Raw genomic sequence first — 21,078 nt, 5'->3', positions numbered from 1 at the left:
GCTTAGCATAGTCATCCAGCTACCTTGGTGTAACTTTTTGGACATAAAAACACTTTTGTGAGGTGTGAGATGTTCAGAATAGACTGGAAATGAGTGGAAATTAAGGTTATTGAGGTTAATAATAGCAGAAAAACCTACAAATTCTGTGATTTTAGCTGTTTTTTTGCTTTTATCAAAAAAATACAGATCCAAAACACAAAACCCAGAACCCAAAACACGGAAGGGTGGTTTTGGCAAAACCAATCCAGATCCAAAACACGAAGAAAGATCCAGATCCAAAACCAAAACACAAAAAGTGGCCGGTGCACACCCCTATTTTGGACCAAAGATAACCAAGTGCCTTGCTATGGATCAGGAGGGTGGACAATAAGCAGCCCCAAAACTGTTGTAGAACTACACATCCCAGCATGCCCTGCCACGGTTTTGCTATTTGGTCAAACTGTTGCAAGGGTTGCTGGGATGTTTAGTTTAACAGCAGCTGGAGTGACGCTTATTGACCACCCCAGCGGTAGAGTGTGGTATAACATGTCAACATTAATTATGTCGACCGGTCCTGAATGACGATATTTATAATGTTGACACTGACATAATGACAACATTGCCAGAATGTTGAGAATCACAATGTAGGCACTGCAATCTTAGGGTTATCCTAACTCTAACTAAGCATAACTCTTAAATCATGTGTCAATAATATGGCTGTCGACATTGTGAATGTTGACATGATGATTGCATACCCTTGCTGTAAGCAAACATAAGGACATCACTCGTAAGCAAGAACAATATTTAAATGCAGATGTGATCAAATACATTTATAAATAATTAGAATATATTAAATTCAAAATAAAGATAGACATGATACTCCCTTACTATTAGAGGTTATATAAAATGACAAAAGGCTCCTGGTCCCCAAAGTTCGGCAGCTTGACTGCAGATGCTCTTTGTGTACTGGCCCCCAGACAAACGCACCAGGGGTTAACTCCCTGCCTAGCCGCAGCTGTCGGAGATGATCAGGGGCTGCGGCGCATAACAGAATACAAAGAATACATTTTTAAACACAAGGCGCCTGTAAATTGTTTGAAATTGGCCCTTAGTGCCGATTAGCTCATTTAAAAATGGTGCCACGGCATGAGGGTTAACCCCTTGAGTGTCACCGCCACCATCATAGCCACGTGGGGGGGAGCGCGGAAGACAGCATCGGGACAGTGCACACTACTAAACATGGGAAAATATAAAGGAAAGAGCAGATAAGGGAACGTCTGCGATTACAGCTTACCTGGAGGAAGTGGATGAGGTAACACAGCACCAGCCTGTTCAGGTCAGGAAGCTGATGCACGACAGACACTGCGGCATCAGGATTCTCATAGTTACTAATGCACTGCTTGTAGAACTGCTGCGGTATAAGTGGCTCCTCCAACTCTCGATACCAAAGCTTCAAAAGGGATGCTAAAGAGATGCAATAAATACACGTTACCAATGTACTGTGACAGCTACAGCATTATTATTGACCAATAACCTGCAACATTTTTATTTTGTGCAAGACATTTGCATAGAGGATAAAAGAAGCAGAGTTACAGAACACGGTCACATCCCATAGGTGAATGACATCATCAGTCAATCAAAACAAACACAAAAATAGCTAAAAATACTGTGACTATACTCCATTGCTTCCCAGTTAGTCATCCTTAATCCGCATCAATATCTGATTGCTCATGACAAGTCATACAGTGAAAAGAATACCTGGCGAGGTCACATAACAGCATGGCAAAGTAGTAAATAGGATACAGGACAATGTGCATCACTGTGGCCATAATTATGCCAAACTGACTTTTAATTCCTCCCTCTTGTTTGTCTCAGTTTGGTAAGTCTGTATTTTAGATGGTCCCTTGAGGCTGTAGTTTTCCTACATTACAAATATTTCCCTCTCTGTAACGGCCAATGAATCTCTTATATGAAAATTGAATTAGGAAATTGAAAACAAAAACACCTCCTTTCTTCTATGTTACCTGCCTCCTTTTCGAGGGCATAGCTTTAAAATTGTACGTCTTGTGTCCGCTAATGTTCACAGTATATTTACAAATGTATAAGGAAACAATATGGAGAGAGAACAAAACAAATAATTATTCTGTTCTCAAATTATCTAGGTAACAATTCACAAGGCTGAACTAGCAGCAATTTGAACTAAATGATATCAGAGGGTAATACAAATTTCAATTTATAGCATTTTATTAATGTGGGCACCTGGCTTTGTATTTAGATTCATCCGTGCATATTAGTAGTCAGTGTAGGATTTACAGCAGGTGAGGCAGATCTGCATTATTCCAGCATGCATGATAATGCCATTACATTCAGCGAAGTTACATAAAATAGTACTGCAGATGACAAGTAGGATGTGCTTACCATGGCTAATGCTGCAACAGCTGCACAGTGAATATAATCATACATTACTGTGAACCATCACATTTACCCAAATAGGCTTTGTGCACTACTACCAGAGGCAAGCAGCCATACAAGAGACTTTGTCATGCTTATATACATAACTATTTGCTAAAACATCTTGCGTATCATGAAAGTTTCCTTAAGAAAAGCTGTAATTAAAAGGAGATGTCTATCCACGGACATTTTACCCCGAAGCAGAAAGCAGTAATCTTATACTTGGTACCTTCCCACACCACAATATCATCCCAATACCAGCCTTAGAGCCCAGGAACATTGTAGGCCCACAGGCAGAAGAAGGTCGCTATAAAAGGACTGTGAGGAGACACTGCTTCACTCTACAGTGCTACATACATTTAACTTTTAAATCTAGAATAACACCAAATAATATCCACCATATAAATCCTTCCTCCAGGAAGCTACTCATCATCTTCGACCCCTTACATGAATCAGCAACACGCATAGAAACTATGGTCAGATGTCAGCAGGACATGTAATTACCGGGAATGGTGGGATCTGAGAGATTATCTGGAATCCTCCACTGCTCCACCTGCAGTTTTAGTGCATTTACCTCATCAATATCCCCAGGCACCCTATGGAAAATAACCACATGGATGTAAAATAGAAGTAAAATTTAGAACACAATTACTTTCCATTAGTACAAAGTTTTGCACAGTTTAAAAAAGAAGCCATTTTCTTATGGCAACCAATTCAGAAAAAATGGCATGCACTATAAAGGCGAGATCTAATAAAAGATAAATTGCAATTGAATATAGTATTTTTTTAGTGATCTACATGATTATCTGTACTTACCCAAATCTAGCAAAATAAAATATATTCCACTGTAGTATTTCATTGCTCTGTGACTAATGCTACTGTACACACTGCTTGTAAATGGCGGAGCTTTTTACCATTTATTTATACTGCCCATGCATTTCAATGGTCTCTAAAAATGCATTGCCTATTCACATAAATGTGAAAAGCAGCAGAGTAAAATAGACTAAGCTTGATGAATTTAGGGTAAATCAATTTTGAATAGATTGAAGTTTGCAAAGTAACAATTTCTTCATGAAGTTAGGGGACTTCTCAATAAAATCATTCACTGATAGATTTTCCTTTAAATTAGCAGTGCCTACAGATGAATTACCCAGAATCACACTGACAATAACTTTTAATAGGGGTTCTCAACTCCAGTCCACCAATAGATCATGTTTTGTGGATTTCTTTAATCATGTACAGGTGTTGTAACCATTTTGTTAGGCCAATAATTGTCCCACCTGCTTCCACAGAGAAATCATGAAAACATGACATGCTGGGAGAACTTGAAGCTTGAGGTTGATAGCCACTCACTCAGTAACAAAAACACAAAGCAAAATGTATCTTTATGTTAAAATAGAAATATAGATCTCCAATTATCATACACGTTAAATAAGAAATGCAAAGACGATGAGCTGTGTGTGATAAATGTGGCTGTACAGGAGGATAGCCAAATAAAATGAAATAAGTACATAAATCACACTACATGTGTTTGTGTGAAATACACACCTAAATATTCCCTCTGTCCTTTCACCTCCCAAGGCCAACACCTGCTGTGAGAGCTGCGTCTGTACCCACGGTAGCCGGCGATCAGGATACACTTCTTTCTGCCTTTCCATAATCTCTTCCAGAGAGCTACCAAACAGAGAAGGGGTCACGATGGCATCTCTAGCTTGCTCTATTTCTTCCAGTGTCGGCTTTCTCAGCCCCTAGGATAGTAAAAATAAGTAGTGTTATTTAAATAAGGAATACCAGCTTACTATATTTACAATGACCATTAATGTAAGTAAAAATAATCACATGCAATAGCTGACAAAATGAGAACATGCAAAAAAATGTTTGAAAGTATTTTCAGTAAAGTATCATGCACAGGCAACAGTCTGGGGGTGCCCATCTCAGCTCCCGCACTTTAGAGCTGGTCTAGCTGTAATTCCCCCAATATCAACCTATTCCCTTATTTTGCTTCCACAGCCTGTTTTTAGGAGTGGTTCCCTAATGTCACAGTTTTTGGTCCTTGCACCCTAAATATAATTTTTTGGTCTTGGGAGCTGTCTTTTGATAACATATTAAGCTTCTTATTCTGGTTCTCCTTTACCTGCCTTAGAAGCCATAACCGGGTCTATAAAGCCAGTCTCTGCAGTATCAGAGTAAAGCTGGGTACACACTGAAGCAATGTCGGGCTCATTTACTGTTTCGTAACAACAAATTGCCTACATCGCTCAGTATACCGCCAAAACCTACCGATATCGCTAGTGACCTGTAGTAAGTTAATGAAGGAGGAAACAGTGAACGTTCCGTCGTTCATTAACTCGTTCAAGTGTGGACGGGCAATCCCTGTTCAAGGGCATTCGTTCCTATGTCGTAACGAATGCCCGTCGCTCCAGTGTGTACCCAGTTTGAGACTCCATTTGTAGGCACTTATGTTGCAGATGAGATGAAGATGCTGAAGGACTAGGCTCCTCAAATAAACTTTCTATTAGAAAGTTGAAACTAGGGTAATGTATCATCTTAGGAGTGGCGTCAGTGTAGGCAGACATTAAAAATACTTTATGTTCAGAAATGGCTACAAGTCTTATTTAATGTGTAGTGTCATTTTGTTTTTGTTATAAACAATTTGTGAAGAATACAATGATGAAGGATAAAAGACACTAAAGAAACACATACATTGTGCCATTAATGGTCTCCACACCCCCAGTGACTGCAGCTTTCACGTTTGTGTATATTTCCATGCTCCGGTTTATTTGCTGGTGACAGGCTTTGGCAGGAAACACACAGCTGTGAAATGTGCCCCTGCTAAGATTTAATGGCATGTCCTTACATGGGGATGTTAAAATCCACAATGGAACCCCAAGCAAAATAAATCAAAATGAACAAAACCGCAGCTCGTGCAGGGAGCAGAGCCCATATGAGATGAGGCCAAAGACAAGGGACATTATTTATACTTAGTGTGACTTTCATGAGCAGAGTAGGGACCAAACATTGTGTTCCCAGACACACACTAGGATTTTCAATTTCATTCTGCACAGTGATGTTACTGAACTACATGTACCAGCAAGAAAAGAAAAAAACAGGCTTGATAGTTTATTTTTTTTGTCAAATTTAAAGTGAAACTTGACCTGAATAACAGGATATAATTATAATACAATGTGAACTGTATTACATTACAGAGAAGGTCAGAAAATGATTCAGAAGTTGCTCAATGAATGCTGCCATACTTCTATAATAGTCCATTCTGCATACACGACCTGGATCAATAAAGTCATGCTATTCACAAAGAATGATCCTCCATCCTCCTAAACATATCTCATATTATATATATATATATATATATATATATATATATATATATATATATATTAGGGATGTGCAGGCTCGGATAGGTTCGAGTTTGCACGTTGAGTTTGGATTTTTCCCTCCAAAAAAACGGAACTCAGAAAGAGGCTAAACGTCATCTTACATGGACGAACATCATCATTCCTGGACAAAAGTCCAGGAATGATGATGTTCGTCCATGTAAGATGACGTTTAGCCTCTTTCTGAGTTCCGTTTTTTTGGAGGGAAAAATCCGAACTCAACGTGCAAACTCGAACCTATCCGAGCCTGCACATCCCTAATATATATATATATATATGTACATACACATATATATATATATATATATATATATATATATATATATATATATATCTCAGTAATAACATAGCACCACCACTTTGAGAAAGATCATCATGGCAGCTTCAATTTAATAAAGCCCAAATTTAAAGATGAAAAGCAGTATAAAGAACAATGTATTACTTTATCGTCTCATTCTTAGATATTCAGACGGGTCACAATTCTGGATTAACCATTTTGCGCTTGGGCTCATTTCTTGGAACAGATCATTCAAATATGAATAACATTTTAATGAATCTCTAACTATGTATGATAATTAACTTTTTAGTCCAATGACACAAAGATGTACAACTTATTTATTATGGCTACAAGTAGCTATGTGGCAGAAATAAATCATAATATGTCCAAGTCTATCCAATAAAGATGGTAATTCTTCAACAGATATAATCCCTCTATCTAGCACATCAAAAGCGATTAAGTAGGAAGTAAAGGTCAGAATAGCTTTATTTATTAATTATGTTTACATTGCTCACTGAGTGTTAATACATTTCAAAACTCTAACCTAAATGCCAAGTCACACATAAATAAACATGTACTACATACAGAGATGTACTACTGTTAACTTGTTTCAGTCTTGAGATATTATAAAAGTAAAATATTCTGTGCAAAAATATCTTTCTACTTCAGGGTCCATAGGGTATCCACAGGATACCTTGGGGTATAGGTGTGACGTCAGTCGCTGGGCACCATAGAGTTAAGCTTTTCAGCCTCCCAGGATGCACTAGGGTCCCCCTCCTATACCCCGCCCCCGAGCCAAGGCACCTCAGTTTAGTTTGGTGCCCGGCCGGCGTCGGGTGCACCTGTCGGAGTGGGGGCTAGAAGAGCCCCTGAAGCTTTCTTCAGTGCAGCTGTTGCTGCACATCTGGATGTACAGCATGGACAGTCAGTCCTGACGTCCATGCTGTCTTCCCTACACCCCCGCCGGTACCAGAACGCCGGTACCGATCCGGGGATGCTGGTGAGCATCTGGGGGTCACAGCTAGCGGTGACCCCAGATGTTCCGGACCATGGCCGGATCCAAGGGGGACAAAGGTAAGCAGCGGGGTCCCGCGGTGGGTCCCCGCTGGTCACATGGTCCTGAGTCCCCAGGCAGGGGGCTCCCTGGGGACTGGCTGCAGCGTGGAGCCAGGCGACCAACCTGCGCTTTCCACTACCCCCTGGGACAGCGGACCGCAGCAGAGCGGTAGCGCTGCGGTGTCCCAGGGGTTAAATGCATGCCAGGGGAGCGCGCCTTCCCTGTCTCACAGCCGGCGCCTCCCCCGCTGCACACAGCCCTTTCTGCATGCTGCCGACTGGTCCTGTGGCAGCGCTCCTCCCCCAGGCCAGCCTCCTCTCTGCTCCTCGGCGGCCATCTTCTCCAGAACGCATGGTGAACGCTGCTGGAAGCGCTGGACGGAAGCATCGTGGTCTGGGTCCCCCAGCATACCTCTCCTCCGCTGTGGCTCAGGTCTGTGTATGCAGCGCTGTGTCCTACCAGGCCCTGTGTCTGTGTAGTTGAGTGATCAGCGCTGTTAGTGCAGGAATTGTTATTTCTCTGCATTGTATGTGACTGTGCTAGCGCTGCCTGTAACTTTTCTTCTCTAAACTGTCAGCTTTATTACTGTCCCTGTTCTTTCTGCTAAAGCCCTTGCGGTGCGGTGCTGCAGGGTGGTCTCTCGCCTATTTAATACTTAATTGGTGAGAGAGGTCACATACGTGGTGCCATCATGTCTGAAAGTGATTTTCCCCTCCGGCTACAGTGTACCACGTGCAAAGTACCGTTAGCGGAGGGGGAGGGTAGCGCGGAGGGCCTTTGCCGCCATTGTTTGTCCATGGCGCGGCCTATTACGGTTACAGCACCGGTACAGGAGCCGCCCTGGGCTTGTTTCGCTCAGGCGTTAACAGCTTTAGTGGGCCAGTTAGCTCCGCAGCCCGCGTTTACTCCGATGGGTTTGTCCCAGCAGTCTGTGGTGTCGTCACCCATGCAGGGGTTCCCACGACAATTGGTGGTACCCCACAGTCTCCCTATTTCCCCGCTCCCGGGTTCTCAGGAGCCAGCGTGGGTTAACTCCCTGACGAGTTCTGTACAGCACTTGTCGGATGTGTTGCAAGGGGAGTCTGTGATGCGGACTCATAAAAGGCCGGTGGCGTCTCTGTCCGCTCCTTATGAGGATGACGAAGGGACGTCTGATGATGGGGAGATTCTGGATCCTTATGATCAGGAACCTCTCCATACTAAGGACGCTGATGCTAAGTCCAAAGTATATATTCCTGGACTTATTCGGGCGGTCCGCACAGCCTTGGTGATTGAGGACGAAGTTCCCCCAGCGGCTAAATCTAAGTATGCCTTTTTCAAAGATGTGAAGGGCGATGCCACAGTCTTTCCTCTTTCGGGTCAGTTGGTGGACCATTTAGAGGAGGCGTAGAAACAGCCTGGCAAGCGATACCAGCCGCAGAGACGCCTGGCGGTGGCTTATCCGTTCGCGGATAATTATTTTGCTAAGTGGGAATCCCCTCCACAGGTGGATTCTCACGTGACCCGTCTTGTCCGTAGTGCCACATTGCCGATGCCATCCATGTCCTCCCTTAAGGATGCTACGGACCGCAAGGTAGAAATCTGCCTGAAGTCCGCTTATTCCCTTGCAGGGGGGGCAGCACGGCCGGCTATGGCCATTTGCTGGGTTGCCAGAGCGATGGAGCGCTGGGCGGATTCATTAGAGGCTTCTTTTGAATCCGACTGTCCGGCCGAACAGGCAGAGTTGATTGGCAATCTCCGTGATTCGGCCACCTACATCAACGAGGCGGCTCTAGACATTAGTACTCTGGTGTCTAGAATTTCTTCAGCAGTGGTAGCTGCTCGTCGCACCTTGTGGCTGCGATCCTGGAAGGCGGACGCAGATTCCAAGAAAGGTCTGGAAGCGTTGCCGTTTACCGGAGAAGTTCTCTTCGGTCCGGATTTGGATAAGATTGTGGCCACGCTGGCGGCAGCCAAATCTGCTTGTCTCCCGTCGGCCGCTGCTCCTTCTGGTTCTGGACCATCGTCCTTTCGGTCATCTAGGGCCCAGGGCAGGCCCAAACCACAGTCGTTTCCTCGACAGGCTGGCCCTAAGAAATCGGTCAAGCCCCGGAAGCAGGCATGGAGTACCAGACGTCCGGCCCCCAAGCCAGATGACAAGCCTGCGGCCTGACGGTCCGGGCCTCCCTTTGGGGGATCCCAGGGTGGGAGGCCGCCTGCTACAGTTCGCCCAGTGTTGGTCGACCACTACGACAGACACTTGGGTTCTGGAGGTGGTTTCCCACGGATACGCCCTCTCCTTCCGGCACAGACCCCCGGCTCGCTTCTTCACCACGGGTCTACCATCAGACCGGAACAAGGCTACGGAGCTGCGGAAGGTATTGCACACTATGCTCCAGGCTGGAGTTATAGTGCCTGTTCCATTCTCCCAGAGGGGCCAGGGTTTCTATTCAAATCTATTTTTGGTACAGAAACCCAATGGGTCATATCGTCCGATTCTCAACCTCAAAGCGCTCAACAGGTCTTTGCGGGTCCCGAAGTTTCGGATGGAGACAGTACGGTCCATCATTCTGGCGCTGGAACCTGGGGACTACATGGTGTCATTGGACATACAGGACGCTTACCTGCATGTCCCTATTCTTTTGCGCCATCAACAGTTCCTCAGGTTTGCAATCCGCAGCGACCACTTCCAGTTTCGGGCGTTACCTTTTGGCCTGGCAACAGCACCACGTGTTTTCACCAAGGTGATGGCGGTCATGGCGGCTTCTCTGCGGCTGCAGGGAGTCCGCATGTTGCCGTATTTGGACGACCTGTTATTGGTGGCAGGATCTCCAGAGCTCCTGTTACACCACTTGGACCTGACCATTGCACTGCTGCAACGGCACGGCTGGCTAATCAACTGGCAGAAGTCCACTCTAATCCCGTCTCGGAGGATTCTGCATCTTGGAGCCTTATTGGACTCGGGACAGCAAAGGATCTTCGTGACGGAGGACAAGATCTCTGCTTTACAGTCAAGGGTGCGCAGTTGTCTGCACAGCCGCCGGGTGTCCTTACACTCGGCGATGAGGTTACTGGGCTCCATGGTGTCGGTGTTCGACATGGTGGAATACGCCCAGTTTCACTCCAGACCTCTGCAGCACCTGATCCTGTCCAAGTGGAACGGGCTGCCTCAGTCTCTGAAGTCCCAGATGATTGTGCTCACTCTGGAGGTTCGCCTGTCCCTTGCGTGGTGGTTACAGACGATCCACCTCAACAAGGGACGTCCGTTCTGGGTTCCAAATTGGGTCCTGTTGACAACGGACGCCAGTCTTCGGGGCTGGGGAGCAGTTTCGGGTCCACACTTGTTCCAGGGCAGGTGGACGCCGACAGAAGCGGAGCTTCCAATAAATATCTTGGAACTCCGTGCGGTCTTCAATGCTCTCCAGCAGGCACAGCGGTTTCTCCAGGGTCGCCCGGTGCAGGTCCAGTCAGACAACGCTACCACCGTGGCCTACATAAACAGGCAAGGAGGAACTCGCAGTCGGGCGGCTCTCGTAGAGGTCTCTCGGATCCTGGTTTGGGCGGAGTGCAATCTTCCGGCCATATCAGCGGTCTTCATCCCGGGAGTGCTCAATTGGGAGGCGGACTTTCTAAGTCGCCAAGACGTTCATCCGGGGGAATGGTCCCTGCACCCGGACATTTTTCAACTACTGGTGGACAGGTGGGGTCTTCCAGAAATCGACCTCATGGCGTCCCGGCACAACAACAAGTTGCCGGTGTACGGGTCTCGCACAAGAGACGAAGGGGCGTCTCTGGTGGATGCTCTGTCCGTCCGGTGGACGTTCCGGTTCGCATACCTGTTCCCTCCGGTCTCCCTTCTTCCACGGGTAATCCGGAAATTCAAACAGGAAGGAGGGACGCTCCTGTTGATAGCTCCCGCGTGGCCCAGACGGCACTGGTTCTCAGACCTTCAGGGTCCGTCCGTGGACAGTCCTCTGCGGTTACCGCTACGACCGGACCTTCTGTCTCAGGGTCCTTGCCTTCACCCGGACCTGACTCGGCTGTCTTTGACGGCGTGGCTGTTGAGACGGCCATGCTGAGGTCCCGGGGGTTTTCCAGCTCTGTGGTGCGTACCATGTTACGAGCTCGGAAACCGTCTTCCGCGAGGATATACCATCGCGTGTGGCATACGTTCTTCCAGTGGTGTCGACCGAGAGGTTATGCACCGCGGGAGTTTCGTCTGTCTCGGATTCTCGCCTTCCTGCAAGCGGGACTAGATCATGGGCTTCGCCTTGCTTCTTTGAAGGTACAGGTTTCGGCCCTATCTGTCTGGTTTCACCGTAGGATTGCTACAATCCCGGATGTGCGCACCTTTATGCAAGGTGTTCTCCGTATTCAGCCGCCCTTTGTTCCACCTGTGGTGCCTTGGGATTTGGCTGTGGTCCTGAGGTCCAGACGTGTTTCTGAGTTAGGGGCTCTTTCTTGTAGACCCCCTTTCTTGGTTTTTCATGGGAACAGGGCAGTGCTCCGCACTCGGCCCGAGTTTCTTCCCAAAGTTGTTTCCCAGTTTCATGTTAACGAGGAAATAGTTGTTCCAGCCTTTAACTCACCGGGTCTTTCCGTGGGTGAGGCCTCTTTGGATGTTGTGCGGGCCTTCAGGACTTATGTTGACCGCACTTCTTCGTTTAGGAAGTCGGACGCTTTGTTTGTCCTCTATGGCTTCCGTAAAAAGGGTTGGCCTGCTTCAAAGCAGACTTTGGCAGCCTGGATCCGTATGGCTATTTCTGAAGCTTATCTTCATGAAGGCCTACCGGTCCCACCTTCTCTGAAGGCTCATTCCACTAGGTCTGTGGGTCCTTCGTGGGCAGCTCGACATGGTGCCTCGGCAGTTCAGATCTGCAAGGCTGCTACGTGGTCCTCTGTCCATACCTTCGTGAGGTATTACAGGTTTGACACCTTTGCCTCTCAGGATGCTTCCTTCGGGCGGCGGATTATCCTTTCTGCACAGGAGCGTCCCCACCCTTAAAGGATACTGCTTTGGGACATCCCCAAGGTATCCTGTGGATACCCTATGGATCCTGAAGTAGAAAATATGAGATATGGTAAGAACTTACCCTTGTTATCTCTATTTCTACGAAGTCCATAGGGTTCCACAGGACTCCCGCCCTGTCGCACCTGTGCTGCAGATGGGCTTTGCTCTGGTCACCGGTTTTCCGTCTCCCTCTGGTGAGAATGTGATTCTTGTATGTGTCCAGATCTTTTTTCCTCTCTCTTCCTTCTCCTCCTCCGGCCTATGGCTTGATAACTAACTGAGGTGCCTTGGCTCGGGGGCGGGGTATAGGAGGGGGACCCTAGTGCATCCTGGGAGGCTGAAAAGCTTAACTCTATGGTGCCCAGCGACTGACGTCACACCTATACCCCAAGGTATCCTGTGGAACCCTATGGACTTCGTAGAAATAGAGATAACAAGGGTAAGTTCTTACCATATCTCATATTTTCATTATCCAATTTACTTTGTGTTCAGTATACACACAGCTCTGTCCAGATTAAGAAAAATTCAAGTCTAATTTAAAAGGTGAAAGTTACAAAACCCATATATTATACACAGGCAAGTATTAAGGGCACATGGGCCTGGGGCAGAAAATGTTGAAGGGCCTACACTGAGACGGGGCTATGACCAGTGTTGCATGGATGTGGCCAGAGCCACGTGGGTGTGTACTCCCCTACACATCAGCCCCACTGTCTCCCTAAATACGACGCACATAAAAATAGAGAAATTGCATAATTTAGTGAGAAAACTAGAAATACAATTTTAATACTTAGGATTTATGGCTAGATAGGAAGTTGGCCATCATCATGCTGCCGTGATGATGGGCCTATTTTTAGGTTATGGCCTGGAGTTGTAGCTCCATCCACCCCATTGTTAATCTGGCCCTGATTATACATTTAGACCTATCACTTAACTTTTTTTTTTTTGTAATGCCTCTTACACATGGCCTAACAGGTTCCCCACTAAATGACTCACGATGCCACACACAAACACCATTTCCACATCCTCTTACCTTCTTTCCTCCGGTAATTGCCACTTTCTGCAGTTTGCGGTAGCAGTATTTAGCATAGGTGCTGATTGGAAGACCTAGAATGTAAAGAACATGGTGGTCAGACAGCATTCAGTAGGCGTCAGCTTCCAGGACTGGCCAGGAGCTGCGGGGGAGAGATCGAAAGATTTCTCTTCAGCCCCTGGAGCTCCATAGACAAACAGTAGTTTACACTATCTGAAGATGGTGTAAACTACCAGGGCTAAACTCTGCTTTTTGGAGTTTAGTACATAGGGGGACAGATTGATTTCCCCATTGACAACAATGGGGATTGCGATCTGAAGTGCTAATTAGCACTTTGCTGGAGATTTCTGTGAAATCTCCTGCACTGTGCTATTAGTACATAGGATCAATACATAAAATGATGCAGAAACTGCAGTTTCTGCATAATTTTATGTAAAAATCAGTTTGATACATAGGCCCCTTAGGGCTTTCGTGAGCACTACTCAGACACACATACCGATTTCTAAAACAGAGGTTGCCGACAATAAACGGGCAACTTTAATTCCCGTAAGCATTCTATTGCAAAACATAGCAAGAGTAAAAAAAAAAATATATAATATATCTGTATTTATCTGAGGGCCTAGCATTTTTCTACTGTAAATTCTAAATACAAAGTGATTTAACATAACTGGCATCAGAGAATGTGTGTGGCGACATCTGAAAAATGAGAAATGGCCTTTGGAAATTCATCATGCATAGCTGAAGGTAGGTGTGTCAGCAACTGAAATAGTTCCTGTGAATGCTCAGATCAGCATATCAAGTGGACAGAATGGGATTCTGCATTCCAGAGGTATTAGATAATTACTAAGGAGCATTGTGATAATGACAAGACTAGGAAATGGGCCAGCTTGCAACCAACTTAGAGATCAATGACGATAGAAAACCGTTAGCAATATTTGCTTTTAACTTATGTTTGTGGTAACAAAATGTATTGTAGCTTTAATCTCACCAATAATTAATCACATTTTTCAAGTGTAAATCATACCCGTGACAATAAAAAACATGATCATGTTTCAAATATGTACCGTTCTCATTCCATTTTATTTTCTAAATAACACTTATATATTAATTTTACACTATCATTTGGTGGGGAAAGCACGGAGAGGAAGTGTTAGGCCAGGAGAGGAATTAGGAACCAGTTTAATGATGAATAAAGAAAAGTATAAATAAGAATAAAGAAACAAAACTCAGATGAGACAGCAAACTACAATATTGGCATATTGATGGAGGCAGAGACCAGAGGTTTTAATGGTAAGGCTGAAGGAAAAAATTGTTTTACATTTCTGCCTATTTGGGCACTCCATTACAAAGATTCAGGGTAATGTGGCTGCAGATTGTGCAGCCTCTGAAATACACTATGTAGATGTAGATCTGAGCTTATGCACTTATGATCTGCCTGTTGCTTACACTCCTTGCTACATTCTGGCCATACAGGCCGGTTGATCTAAAAAAATCTTTGAAATAAAAAAAAATATGAAACATTTCACTATACCTTATACAATGTCAAATACTTTCCTAGGCCTACCGGTTTGTTATATTTTTTTACATATACAAATCTATGATCTAAAATATACTCTCCTCAACATTTATGCTCCCAATGTTTACCCACAGAAATTAAAAAAACAAACAAAAGAAACCCCACTGATGTCTGTATGCAGATCTGACACTTCTCATAATGATGAATAGGGAAAGGGTGTGCAAATACAGACCAAATACATGTTTGAGTAATTCTGAAATGCAATATGTTCTGTCAAAAGGTATATCACAGGTGGGTGCCCGAGGGCTTGTGCCAATACACATTTCCCCAAGAGTTAGGATCCAGGGCAAAAATAATCTATGCTTCCTATGATGTGGCTCCCGGGGCCTACCTGGCGGCAGCAGCAGCTGCGGGAGGGGGCACTACAAAACAGAGCAGTCTAGGTATCTGCTAGACTGCTTAATATGTCTTGCAAGACTAAAAATGCCATAGTGCTGTAGTCTATATGAGTGACAGTCTGGCAGCAAATCATGGTGACTGAAATTTGTCAACCCCTGGTCCAAATGCTACAGAAGACGACAAATTAATTTAGACACTCTGATAAGCATTTATACAGAGCTTGTGTTACAGCATTAGAAAAGTTGGAAAGAATCCGACATGCAGGGAGTATGGACACAATGACTAAAATGTAATAAATTATAGCTATAAAATAGTTACTTTACAATATTTGACAATTAACTAGGGAAGTACCCAGTGTATTAATATTCATTCTAGCACCCTGCACCTGTCACAGTTCCTCTTTCAAGTCTGTGTGTCACTCTCTGCTCTGGTGCTCCAAGCACACAGTTATGTAGCTCAGCAGTTTGTTGCATCAGCTGGAGTGTGCTAGAAGCACCTGAGCAGAGAGCGATATCCCAGGCATGAATGAGGAACTGCACGGGTTGTGACAGGTGCAGGGTGCTAGAATGAACACTACGTATAATTGCTTACATTTTGAAATAATTTCCAGGTACACTTTACTTCTGGCATCCATAACTTATTGGGGAATTCAGTTCAGTGCAAGGTGCTGGCATGATATTCATCTGCACATTACTGCTTAATACAGTAGCCAAATATTATTGACTTTTCAGTGCACCGCTGATGTGTGCGAGGGAAAATTAGCAATGTTACTGGAAAAAGTACCTTTGCCCAACCTTTCCAGAGGCACTTTGAGGCCACCACGCTCAACTGAATTCCCCCTGCATCGGAGTTTCTGTACTTTCTAGGTAGCTCTCCGTTGTACTGAATTTGGTTATCATGTAGTAACTTTATATTTCCAATATGGGTCAGGGAAGGGGGGTGGCGAGGGCTGTGACAGGCCAAGACTGTTGCAATGGTAAAGATAAAAAGTCAGATGTACATATGTAAATGTAGCAGCTAAATGTTTTTTTTCGTTAGTAAATCACAGGTAACACCCGTTCTCAGTGTAGAATAACCTGTCAAGCATTTTATAAATGGTAATAAAATTATAAAGTGAAAGAAAAGAAACCTGCCAATATACAAGCTATATTTTACTTTTATTACACTACTCTGTTACTAGCACTCCTCTAGCATAATTAGAAAGTTATTCAGGTCATCCACAACAAGGCTAGGGACATACCTGTATAAAAACTAGGAGAGTGATGGAACATAACTCAATACTCTACATTGCATAACTGCTTGTAAAGCAGACGACAGACAGCAGGAACATATTGGATACCTGAGACTGCAGATTACCATCATTACACATTTACTATTCTAGAACAATGGAGTCAATACTGTTAGAAAAGAAAATCATTATGAGAACTGCAATGGACCAGCTGAAGTATACTGCAAGGTAGAAACAAATTCTTGAGGGAGGGGATGGGGAAAATAAAATCTTCAGATATTATTCCTTACAGTATACACACACACAGTTTACATTTAATATGTTCCTAGAACTCACCACCCTACCCACTTCTGTTTGCGGTCTTTTAGACTCTGCCTGTTCTATTTATTGGCATAAGTTACTCTCCACCCTAGGATGCAGGGACTAGATATAGCCAGTTATTCTGTAGATCACTATTTAAAACCCAATTTGGTCCAGCAGAGTAGACCTGGGTGATTGCACCACCTTGCACACAAAGGGAGACCTAAGGGAGAAGTGTTCCTCAAGCTTTACGATGATGCACAGATTACCATAGGAGTCACTGTGTATGCCCCGCTCTCCTACTCAAAAAAGGTGAACATGATGTGTGACGAAAAGAGCCTTCCTGCTAGACAGGAACCCTCGTTCTAACCAAAGGGTCTGCAAGCTGTGGTTTTCTGTCCACTCTCACCACTGGGTCACCATGGAGGCAGCCTCTATGGATTTCACAGCATCACTTTATCCCACTTCTCTGAAGGTGTTGGGGACATGTTTAATGGGAACTAACAAGGAACTTGGACTACATCCAGTTAAGGCTGGCCAATTACTTAATAACAAAGCACTAGTAAAAAAAAAAAATTATATCCCTCCAGAAGATCAGGGACAGACCTCTATCCTAACTTCCCAGGAAATAAGCAGCTTCCTTATGTGAAATACAGCCTTTATCAAGCTGATGGTTTAATTTCACTGTTTCTAGGTAGCTTATAATGCATGGTTCGCCATGGATAATCTGTCACCTTCTCATGGTAAAATGGTATGAGGCTGCATTAGTATCTAATCACTAAATTTTACCCAATGGGGTCTCCCTAAAGCATGTTGTAACTTTTCGAAGGGCTCCATGGTACGGCTCACAGCCAAAAACTAAGGCTACTTACACTGGGGTATGTCAGAGATTGCATCTGGTGATCTGGGGTGCAAGTGGGGCCAGTAAATACATTTTAGCAATTCGGTGGTATTGCACCTTTAAGAGGGAATGTATGGACCTAGCTCGGGCACAATTCTATTAATAAACTTACAAGATCAAAGCAACAACAACAAAAAAAAAATCAGACTTGGCACAATGAATTAAGAAGCTCTCTCATATACAGATGTGGACATATTTGTAGGTACCCTTACAACACACTGAAACAATGCTTCCTTCGTCCGAAAGTAGTGAAATTAAAATTGAACAGTATATGTCCAGCATTAGAAAACATAATAAATAATTGGATTATAGTGATACATCAAACTACTTGCTTTCCTGAATTAGAATCACACGTCTTCAAGCTTCTAATCAGTCATTCAGCTTATTTAAACAGAGAGAAGTAGTCACTCTGCTGTTTGGTATCATAATATGCACCACACAGAACTTGGACCATAGAAAGCAAAGGAGAGTTGTCTGAGGAAATCAGAAAGAAAATTACACACAAGCATGGCAAAGGCTTTACGAGCACCTCAAAGCAGCTTGAGGTTCCTGTGACTACAGTAACAATTAATATAAAGAAATTTAAAGTCCACGGGGCTGTAGCCATCCTCCATGGACATGGCCACAGGAGGAAAATCGACCCCGGATTAAACAGAAGGATAGTGAGAATGGTAAAAAAGAGCCAAGGAAAACTTCCATAGATAAAAGCTGAACTCTAAGGTCCAGGAACAACGCTTTTTTAAGCTACAGTAGGCTCCATGGAAGAAGACCCATGCCAACTCTACTTTAAAAAAAACCCAAAACATAAAAAAACAGACTGGAATTGGTTTAAAATGCATATTGACAAGCCACAGTGTTTCTAGGAGAATGTCCTTTGGACAGATGAGTTAAAACTGGAGATTTTTGGCAAGTCACATCAGCTCTATGTTCACAGACAAAAAAAATAATCTTTTAAAGAAAAGAACACCATACATACTGTAAAACATGGAGGAGGTGGCTCGATTAAGTTTTGGGGGCAACTTTGCTGTATCTGGCATGGGGTGCCTTGAATCTATGCAGGGCACAATGACATCTCAAGACTATAAAGGTATTCTGAAGTAAAACCTACAGTTCAATGTCACAAATCTCTGTCTCGGTTGTGGTCATGGGTCCTCCAACAGGCTAATGACCCAACCCACTAAAAACACGCAGATAAAAGCACCCAATAATGGATAACAACAAAATATTGGACTAATCGTAAGTGACCTTCTATGAGCCCAGATCTGAATCCTATTGAACATCTATGGAAAGAGCTGAAACATGCAGTCTGTAGAAGACTACCATCCAACCTGAGACAGCTGGAGCAGTTTGCTCAGGAAGAGTGAACCAAACTACCTGTTGTCAGGTGCAGAAGTCTTATTGAGAACTACAGAAATTGCTTTATTGCAGTGATTGCCTCTAAAGGTTGTGCAACAAGATATTAGGTGAAAGGTCCATGGCATTTTCATTTGTTTTACTCTTTCAAATATTCTGTTGAATCAAAAATCAAAGTCTGATTTCTATTAAATATGGAACAGACAGTGATGGATTCCAATTACTTTTGTCAGTTTCAAGTTATTTCAAACAAAAATATGGGTTCTTTTTTTGTAGACGGTTACCACCTAATTTGTCCACATCTGTACATGGTATGCAGCACTTAGACCAAAGGCTAAGTATCTGCTTATTTATTTGAACCAAGGCTGAGTAACGAGAGCATTCCCAATCAATTTTAAAAGTTGGAACCTATGCTCCAATTTGAAAAAAAGATGTCCTTACTACAGGATCATTTCATCAAGGTACTTTAAATAGCGAAAAACATTTGGTAGGTTGGTGAAATTGTGAACCAGCGGGTCTCATTTGCCACTCATCCTTTGTCAAACTTAAAAGATATCACCCAACCCAGTGAGACAATTCTATCTACAATTATTTCAGCAGTGCTTTTCTTTTGTTCTTGTGAAAGCTTTTACATAATCTTATTATAAAATCACTACCCCAGACAATTCTATTTTCTACTCCTTTAAATACAAATTCATACTGATTTCCAATAAAGAGCTAACAAATGAGGATAAACACAATAAACTCACAGTCCTTCCATCTCATGAACAAGCCACAACATAAACCTATGTTCTACGCTTAATTTGTAACCGATTCAGCAATTGGATTATTCAATATGACTGAATTACCGTGCTGAAGCAGACTGCATATGTGCATCAATGCCAGTGAAGATAACCCTCTTTTAAATGTGTGTCATGTTAAAACTACGGATAACCAAACACATGCAATTAAAGGTTAGTCCATATGGGCAAAAAAAAAAAAAAGTCAACAAAACAAACAGTCGAACAGATAGAAGTTGACTCCTGACACGACTGACATGTATTACAAGCTTATGATAAAGCAGGCAGCAGTTACAGTAAATTCCACACACACAAAAAAGTTGCATTCACTTGGGTGCATATTTACCTTCCTCGTCACCCACATTTTGTTTTCTTTTTTTCCGAGATTTTGAGTTCTTCTTAGATTTCAGTTCCTGTACCTCCTGAATCCGCTGGTGTACTGCAAGTAGAAATCAGCAGCTTAGCACTAGAAATAGTGTTGAAATAAGTAGAACCCTAGATCTATCTTAGTATGTCAGTCAGTATGGAATAATAGTTATAAATAAACTAAAAAAATGGTAGCTTTAATTATGTTTTGGGTGTTTTAAAACAAAAATATCTGCAAAATCTGTAATTTGGATTTATAAGTAAAATTAAATGTGTTGTATGGGAGCATCAACCTGCCATTAAAAGGCACACGCCCTATATTTCCTTTGAAATATCAAGATACAGATGTATTATATCCATTCATATGTATGCAGCAAAGCTTTATCATCAACGCTGCTATAAAGAAAGTATTATTTCTGCTTGTAAAATCTACGATGTAGTGACAATGCACTAGAAAGCCTAAATGATGTCAGATGTATAATAATGTATGGTCACCCTCTTGCTATAATGTATGAGTGTTACAGTTTTCATCTGATCAGGTCTAATTTTTCAGCCATGTCATCTATTTAAAATGTATAGTTGGTATGTGTATGTATTGTTTGTAGATGTTAGATGGATTCTCAAAAACTTATAATCAGTCAGTATCTGAGCATATGCTTAGGAGTGTACAGAAATTGTATTTCCTGTGTGAGCAAATTCAGACCATAATTACCATAATGAGATGAAGTACTGTTGTCTTTACCCTCATAATTACCCATCCTAGCTCAATACCTAAAGGTGGGTACATACTACACACCTGACAGAAATTTCTGCAGATGATGGTCGTTCATACACACTGAACGGCCATCATCTGTGTCTTGCTGCGGGTCCCGGCAACCATGAGGCGTGTCAGGGGCGTGTCCCACCCCCCTCTCCGCGGCAGCCGCTGTGTGTGTACGGGCAGTCTGCAGACATATCTGTCCATCGGCTGTGCAGCACAGCCAATGCAATATGTCGGTGAATGCCGACGTTCACCGACATATCGCGGGTACACACTGCCCTATGGGCAACAGATACATTG

General features: G+C 43.5%; 1 protein-coding gene across 2 annotated transcripts in view; it reads right to left on the bottom strand.

Annotated features, from left to right (window-relative positions):
• LOC148514977 (rho GTPase-activating protein 39-like) overlaps nt 1–21,078 on the bottom strand; it is a 105,708-nt gene that overhangs the window by 9,386 nt on the left and 75,244 nt on the right. The window contains exons 5-9 of one of the 2 annotated variants that reach the window (XM_088480687.1): nt 19,999–20,091; nt 13,177–13,250; nt 3,979–4,178; nt 2,935–3,026; nt 1,274–1,443 (exon numbers count right to left, since the gene is read on the bottom strand). In XM_088480687.1, the coding sequence (XP_088336813.1) occupies nt 1,274–1,443; nt 2,935–3,026; nt 3,979–4,178; nt 13,177–13,250; nt 19,999–20,091 (629 nt within the window). The remainder of the gene's footprint in view (nt 1–1,273; nt 1,444–2,934; nt 3,027–3,978; nt 4,179–13,176; nt 13,251–19,998; nt 20,092–21,078) is intronic. The other variant, XM_088480688.1, reaches the window with a different exon arrangement.

This window comes from Taudactylus pleione, unplaced genomic scaffold (genome assembly GCF_031769625.1).
Source record: "Taudactylus pleione unplaced genomic scaffold, aTauple2 ptg000256l, whole genome shotgun sequence".
NCBI classification, from domain to species: domain Eukaryota; kingdom Metazoa; phylum Chordata; class Amphibia; order Anura; family Myobatrachidae; genus Taudactylus; species Taudactylus pleione.
Note: the sequence above shows the minus strand (reverse complement) of the source record. Positions and strands in the feature narration are given on the sequence as shown.